Here is an 8,551-nt window from a genome sequence, read left to right on the forward strand (position 1 = left end):
CTGAATCACACAGATCCTCACAACAAAGTTAAATTACACAGAGGAAAACAAGAGGAAGATGTGTAGGGGACAAGTAATTCTGGAAAGCGGGGTCACCGATCTCCTCTGCGGTTCAAGGGTGCACACAAATTACTGCTAATTCTAAGAATGTGTATGTGTGCGAGAAAGTTAGTTTTGTATTAATTCTTTAAAAAAATAATGTTTAACTAGCCTTAATAGTAAATGTGACTCACTGAACAAATGACCCCAAGCTGAACAGTTTTCACCTTGACATACAGGGTGGAATGCTAAACCAGCTGAGAGTGGCATTGTTCGTGTGTGTGTGTGTGTGTGTGTGTGTGTGTGTGTGTGTGGCTGATTAGCAGTTATTGGAGCAACAGGGGCACTGACTCGCAAACCTTTCTGAGCGTCACATCATGGCACTCATGGATTACCCAACTTTGGCTTTTTCTTTTGACCAACGATCATCCATCTAGCTAACGGACAGCTATGCGTCTAGAATGCTACTTTAGTAACTACAAGGCCACCAGCTATTTCAGATAGTGTGTGAAAAGTGTGAAGGTTGCATTTTTATACAGTGGAGTATTTGAGGTCATGGGGAACTCAGAGAGTGTTTGGTGGATTGTGGTGGAGTGCGCCTGCAGGATCCTTGGTGTTTCCACAGCAACAGGTAAGATATGAATATAAAAGCAAACAGAAATCTATAACAAGATTAAAATCTGACTCTTGTGTATCTCTTATTGTTTCAGTATGGGCATCATTTTGATCTTTGGATACACTAACAGATGCATAACAGACTCCATGTCCTCTCTCTGATACGTTCCGCAGTCATGCTATTTTAAAAATACAAATAAGGGCAATGTTTGGGGTTATAAAATGCTTAAAGGGACAGTTTCCCCCAAAATCAAAAACAGATACTTTTCCTCTTACCTTTCGTGCTATTTATCAATCTAGATTGTGTTGGTGTGAGTTGCCAAGGGTTGACGATATCGGGTGTAGTAATGTCTGTCTTGCCTCAAATCTAATGAAACTAGATGACACAGCTTGTGGTGCTCAAAGCACCAAAAAATACATCTGAAAAACTAAACAGCAATGTCTCTTTCCAGAAATCATGACCCGGTTACTCAAGATAATCCACAGATGTTATTGTGAGCAGTTTCATGTAGGAACTATTTTCTTTCGACAGAACTACACCCACCAACCATACCACTGCGCAGAGGAAGGTGTGCTTCTAGCTCACCTAGCACTATTGAGCTAGCTAACATTACACCATTAATGTTTACATCTCATGCTGAGTACGAGCGTCTCACCCATGGGTCAATGCACACTTCCTTCTGCACAGTGATAGGGTTGGTGGGTGCAGATCAGTAGAAAGAAAATAGTTCAAGGTCGGTGGATTATCTTGAGTAACCACATCATGATTTCCGGCAAGAGACATTGCTGTTTAGTTTTTCAGATATATTTTTTGGCGCTTTGAGCTCCACAAGCTGAGTGCCATCTAGTCCCATTATATTTGAAAGAAGGCAGACATCTCCACGGCCAATACCTCCAAGCTCACACCAAAAACAATCTAGACTGATAAACAGCTCTACAGGTACGAGAAAAAATATTTGTTTTTAACTTTAGGGTGAATTGGCCCTTTAAGGATTTCATGAACTCAAATAGTTAGGAGGTCAGGTGGTAATGTTGGCCAACTGTACTCTTGACCTCCAAGAACACCACACCATGTCTCGCATGATATGTAGAGCATATGAAAATATACTTGATCATACATAAACTCAGTATTACGGTCCCTCCTCTGTTTTCTTCAGGCACACAGGGACAGATTGCACGCAGCTTTCTCAGCCACATTAAATCATCATGGGGGAAATAGCTCTCTGGTTGCTGCTTCCATCAAAAAATATGGGACCCCCTCCACTTAAATCCAAACAGCTGCAGACACTGAACATTTACTGAGAGACATGTGCCTCAAATCACACCAAAACCAGGCCTCTGCATCCAGCTGGCTTACAGGGCTTGCATGATCACAAGCTGGTATACATTCACACCTATATGAGCTGTCTGTGCTTTCTCTGTATGTGTGTATCTTTATGGTCTGTCTACATGTGCCTCTGTCTCTCTGTCTGTGTGTTCACATGTCTACATGCCTGTGTTTGCCTGTCTGCCACTGTGTGTGTTCTGTAGGCAGATACATGTGCCGGGAGCACATACATGTTAATACCCAGCTGGTCTATATGCAGCGCTAATTCCTCTCACACTCTATAAACTACCAGAAACTATTCAGACGCATTCCCCCGATTTCCCCTTTGGTGCAGATTCTATCTCTGAATTTCTGGTAAGCCAGAGAAATTGTTTCCATGTGTTTAGTGGTGATCACCACTCAACCACCTTTTATACCTCACAGGGAAAAGATTGATCCACTAAACAGGCTTTTCTTTATAGTTTTAAAGACTTTGTTGTCATCTGATTTTATATCTTTCCATGTGTGTTCAAGTGTGTTTTAGTGTCATCACACAGATTTGGGAATCTTCACAACAAAGAAATAGTTTGACATTTTGGGTTTCTTGCAGAGAGTTAGATAAGAGGACTGATTCCAATCTGCTCATCCAATTTTTGAGAATAAAGCGAATAAGTATTTCCCTAAATGTTGAACCATTCCTTTAAAATACTAGGAATGTAGTGGTAGCAGAAGTATAAAATCAGATAAAATCACTTTATTGTTCTCTTCAGAAAAAATTCTCTTGGCACAGTGAAGACTGAGGTTAAGGACGTCTGTAGAGGAGATTCAGCATCCTGCTAAGGTTGATCTTGCAGACAAAGTTTTTACAATAAATCTGTACATTAATTTACACATAAACCAAAGATGTCACGGAAGGCCTATCAACATACCATGACGTCTGATTACCTCTTCACCTGCAAGTGGCAAGTCTTTTTAAAATGTTGTGATTCCCCGGCAGAGGATCTGTGATGTATTAAGTGCACTCATATAAAATTGCCCAGCCGCCAGCAGTGATATGGTAATTACAAGCATGAGTAAGCGATTATCAACATTTTGTGACCATGACGGAAACTATTGCAACAATTACCAACATTAAGTGCTCTTCAAAAATCTTCACATAACGTAGACTATATAATATCATTTCAGTACTGCCCGCTGGGGCTTGGACTATGAGTTCAAGCTGGATCACTTCAGGGCAACTCAAGTCAGTCTTAAAAGTCTGACGAGGGGAGAAATGGTTTTCAGCCAGGACACAAATTAGTCACAACTGCTTCAAACATCATGGCTGCAAGAACACAGTAAAGACTACCTTGAAAGCAATATGACAAAGTAACATTAAAACAATGAGAGAGAAGAGGAGAAGCAGCAGAATACAAAGCTGCATCGCAGTGGAAATTAAAACAGTGACATTTAAACACCCAGGTTTAAACCAATTGACCTGCTGGTGCAACTCTGCATGCAACTATAAGGAGAAAATCATGAACTTAGTCTGACATCTGGTGGAGAGAACCTGCTCACCATTAACTCTCTGAATTTAAAAAAGGGACATTATCTTCCTGTTTCTTTTTCAGTGCTGTGTGCTGTGGGCGCGGAGACCCTACAACAGGGAGAATTCAACAGCCTCGGCATCTACCTGGTGTAAGTGCTTAGTATTTGCAGTACACCTCATAATACACTATGAATTTAAACCTACCACAGCACTTCTGACACTGGCTTTCTTGAGACCAAACTGGTGGCATTCCCGAGTTACAAATACACTGCCTGGATTTTAATATGGCAAAAAATGTGTGACTTTACAGCTTGTAAAGACAATTACAACACTGTACCTGCTTATATAATCACACAAACAGTGAATACACACACACATGCATGGAGATGCTGGGAAGGAGTCAGAGGGATGAAGCGAGGTGCAGAGGGTATTATCTCTGTGGCTCGCAGCCAAACTCCCACAGAGCTGCAGGAACACATCTCCCAGGGGAGACCAGAAATGCACAACTGTTTATTCTTTCAGTACACACAAATGCAGATGAATGCTGCACTCACACACAGAGAAACACACAACTCAGCGATAACTCTTTAAAGAGAGGGCAGTGTTTGATGATGGTTAGTCTGCGGGCATTTTTCTGGATGACTGGATTGAAGGGTTATCAGACAATTAAAACGCACAACTGAGACAGGGCCTATACTGTAGCAACAAACAGTAAAAAAAAAAAAAAAAAAAACACAAATGCCAAGTCCTTTACAGCACATGAAGATGATATCTCTTCACTTGAAGCATCAGTTTAGAAAATGCTAGGCATAATACACATAAAATGACATATTTAGATCTAGTTGAGAATTTGTTTACTGATGTCATCACTGTCACTGTATCAGTATCATCTGGCTCTGAACACATTTCTCCTCCCAGGGTTTCATCTATTGGCATCATGATGTTTGAGCTGGCCTATTTCCTGGACATGCTTCTGATCATGTGTCTGCCGTGAGTACACAACCTTTATTTGCATCATCTATGTTTTGCATAGATAGCATGACTGCAGAGAGGAAAAAGACATCAAGTTAAATTCTCTAAGGTGATTTAACCAACTATAAAGTTTGCAAAGCAGGTGAAAAAGTCCTAAATCTGAACATGGATTGTCAGTTTTATTAGTTTATGTTATCATAGCTGTGTTCTGGATTGCATACTTTTCCACTTTTAGTAAGTACTGCACCTGCCCTTACAAAGTACGTACTGTTGCGTGCAGTATGCATCCAACCGGGACATGCTATTTTGTTAACATTGGCACTGAACTTTGACCCCGTTATATTTGTCACCTCTGAGATAAAAGAGAACACCATTCATGAGCTTGCCAGAGATACTGTGACATACTATATGTCTGCCATATCAGCATTCACATAATTACTGTCAAAAGAATTTAAAATTGTAAGAATGTGACTTTTCCGTCCTCGTTGCCTCGGTCCTCTTCTCCTGATCTTTCTTTCTCTGTAGCTGTCCTCCAGACTGGCAGCTGTTTGTGCTGTGGGGGAAGATGGCTCGCATCGGAGGCTTCCATAAGTTCCTCTATTACTCCATTATGTCAGTGGTCTGCTTCCTGCACCCTGTGTTGGTGTGGCATGCAATTATCCCAGGTAACATAACCCTGGCAAGTGCCATGCTTACACTGGTAATTACAGTAGTTTATTGCACCGTTAGCTACATAATGAGGCTTTTTAGCAGCAGACATTTTCACTTGTTACAGAATAGGAAACACGTACATGTAGCTGCAGCCTTGTCTCCTAGAAATTACTACTTTTTAATTATGTTGTTGTGGCAACGTAATTGCTGCATGGATTATGTTCAGAGACAATGTTTCTTTCAGGAAACAAAGCATCGCATTCATGTCAAGGCTTCAGAGACCTTGATAGCAGGAACTTGGGGTTGCATCCAGACTCCTGTCTTTAGTTTGTGCAACAAAAGTTTAAGGTTAGGGAAAGATTGTGATTTTGGATTGATTTAAAATGTTAATAAAGAAGGAGAGTAAAAAAGAATGCTGTTGCCACTAAGTGTGGATAGTTTTGGCAGAAAACAACCAAAATATATCACTGAACCTTTTGCTGATACGTTCAGTATCAACATATTTGTGATTTGATAGGCAGGTTTTCAGCATTACATTTCTCTCAAGACAGATTTATTCCAAAATATTCTGGGAGACAGGGCTGTGAAGATTTAATAACATTAACCTTGATTTAAGTGCCCCAGTAAGTCATGTCAGTGTGACAGTGAGCCAGCATGTACAATATGAGGACCCTGAAACTGAAGCAGCTAAATGGAATTCAGACATTTCCTACTGTAAAATGTCGAAATGTCTTCTCTGGAAAGAAACAAATATATTTTCTGTTTGCAGGGATCATGCTTCTGGTGACGGCCGTTTTCAACTTCATACTAAGCAAGAAAACAAAGATCAAATCGCTCAAAAGGCCGCAGGAGAGCCACAGCGACCAAGGCCCGACCACTGTCTGTGTGACAGAAGGGACAGCCTCAAACAGCACCGCCTCATTCTTCCACATGACAATGGGAAGGAGAGGTGGGGGACTGGCTCTAACATCCAGAGACCGCTGCCTCAGCCCGGGAGAGAGAGGAGAGAGCGTCCAGGCCATGCTGGAGCTGGAGCAGACAGCAGCACCTAAAGGCACAGACAGGGAGAGGAGGAGGTGGAAAGAAAGGAGACTGATAAGCTTGAGAAATAGGGAGGAGCCTGTGGAGAGAGAGATGGAGGAGATGGAGGGCTACAGTGAGCCAGAGCCAGACACCACCTCAGACACTGCGCCTATGATTACTGACTGAATGTCCCTCTGCTCTCAGACTGAGCTCCTTCCTGATATCACACAAAGGAAAGTATGTGTATTGTATTCATACTGACTGAGTGCAATGAGCTGGTGCTACACTGTTAGCTGACAATAACATTTTAAAATTGCTTTTGAGCATTTTGGAGTGTTCAATGTGTAATTTATGTAATTAGACAACTAAAATATGAAGATTATTAGATTTTTTTATTAAATGTTCCACTAATTTGTATATTTTTTATTTCAAACATTTAATTTTTAAGCACTTTGATCTGCAGATGCACAAATTCAAAATTAAACCATTTGTACCTACACGAGCATGTGGGTGGCTTTTAGTCTGATTTTTGCAAAGCCAGCACGGATTGAAGAGAAGACATTAAGGCAATCCAATCCAGTTACTGCAGCATGCATTATTCATGAGGTAATAAATTAGATCAACTGTTATATTCACTCAACGTCAGAGAAAATGTGAAAGGGAGTAGCGAGCGTTAGAGCCTGTGCAGGTGCGTGTGTTAGTCACATTCAAGTCTCCTTATTGTGTGTTTGTCATGTGCAAGCGGTGACCATGGAGACGGAGCTCTGGGAGGAGTACTCACGTTATTATGGTGATGAGAAAACCATCAGATCACCCACCAGAGCGCCACCATAGCCATAGACCCACGTTTCACCCAAACATCACACCAACCAAACATAATTACAAGTATTATTCATGCATTGATAATGTCGTACGCTGCACATTGATGCTATGAACAGGGTGTGTGAATCAGACTCTATAAATCACTCTGAAATTAGCATATTTCTGATACAAAAGCGGGTATGAAAAGCCTGTATTTGTTTTTGTTTTGTTTTATCACACTAAAAATGATACAATTCTCCATTCAGACGTTCCTCTTTTGTTCAGGTCATAAATCAATACTGTTTTGTTCTGTCAACACACACACACACACACACACACACACTGTACACACACTGTATTCCTCAGTCTTTTGTTCACTGAATTGTAGATATATAACTCGATGTAGCTTTAAGAGGCAATCTCTCCACAGCATCAAAGCTAAGGAGAGAATCAATAAAAGCAGAGAGGCTCATTCATCAGAAAGCACCTCACTGAGAATGGGGGCCAGCAGGCAGCAGACGCGTGAAAACGCATTGCTGGTTAAAGAACTGGGCTATTCTCTATTTCTGACACAGATTACATGCCCAGCAGCTACACAGTGTCATACATTCTTTCAGCATTTTAAACAGGTCTCTTTTTCACAATATATCAAAGCCATGACATGTGAGTGCAGTCAGGAGGGATGAGATGTTCTGGTGTTTTGTGGTGAGAACAGAAAGTCTTTGTCCAGAGTTTGCTGAGGCAGATAATCAGGGCTGTATTATCATCTTCACAATGATCTCTGGTCAATTAGGAACTGAGTGACCCAACACTGGAGAGGAAGAGAGCGTCAGTATTTCCAGTCTGCTTCCATCGAGTCTGCCACATCCTTTAGACTGAGCTGTTCTCTTTAGGGGAAGTTATTCAGCTGCTGGAACAACTTACTTCCTCTTTGCACGTTAAATCATAAATCCTATTCAGACAGAGAGAGAGGGAGACTTCCTACAGTTTTTGTTTCCACCCTACAATAGTTTCCTAGATGGCAGATCCAGGCGCAAAAACAGGATGGGGGAAATAAATCTTTACAGGTCACAGAGACTTCTTCCTTCAGTGCTGAGCTGGAAAAAACAGGATAGGTACTGTAGAGGTAAACGGAGTTCAGTTTTCTTATCACTGCATATGCAAAGACAGAAAAAAAGAATGAAGATAACTGGTTTATTGTATCATTGTTTATGCAATGGCTTTGATTTGAATCTGTCAAACCACATAATGTAGCACACACATATTATAAAACAACAAAGCCCAGCTGGCATTCTAATGTTTATTCAATGTCAAATCAATGCCATTCACCATGGTTGAATCACTGTTGAATTATGATTTAATTTTGAAAGATAAATCAATATAGATTTTGAGACAGATGTTGATTCAGTGTTGTTTCATAAACTTCAAATGTTGTTTTCAAAGTTGAAACAATCTTTCTGACATTTTAATGTTGATTTTGTTAACCTTTGTACAACTATTAGAATTAAAAGTTGTTTCAACGTTGTTTTAATGTTGAAACATTAACAACTGACATAAGTTTAACATTGAAGGTCAGTCATGTGTCGGCTGGGGAGAAGGGCCAATCAAATCCTGCA

The 8,551-nt window shown here is 40.7% G+C and overlaps 1 protein-coding gene across 1 annotated transcript; it reads left to right on the plus strand.

The window, feature by feature from the left end:
- Nucleotides 1–362: 362 nt before the first annotated feature.
- Nucleotides 363–8,249, plus strand: tmem72 (transmembrane protein 72). Its single transcript, XM_049600454.1, has 5 exons — nucleotides 363–670; nucleotides 3,571–3,637; nucleotides 4,407–4,478; nucleotides 4,986–5,125; nucleotides 5,881–8,249. Exons 1-5 carry the CDS (start codon nucleotides 595–597, stop codon nucleotides 6,318–6,320), a joined length of 795 nt encoding a protein of 264 aa, XP_049456411.1. The 5' UTR covers nucleotides 363–594; the 3' UTR covers nucleotides 6,321–8,249.
- Nucleotides 8,250–8,551: the final 302 nt, after the last annotated feature.

The sequence above is a fragment of the Epinephelus fuscoguttatus genome, linkage group LG16, assembly GCF_011397635.1.
Source record: "Epinephelus fuscoguttatus linkage group LG16, E.fuscoguttatus.final_Chr_v1".
Classification (NCBI taxonomy): Eukaryota; Metazoa; Chordata; class Actinopteri; order Perciformes; family Serranidae; genus Epinephelus; species Epinephelus fuscoguttatus.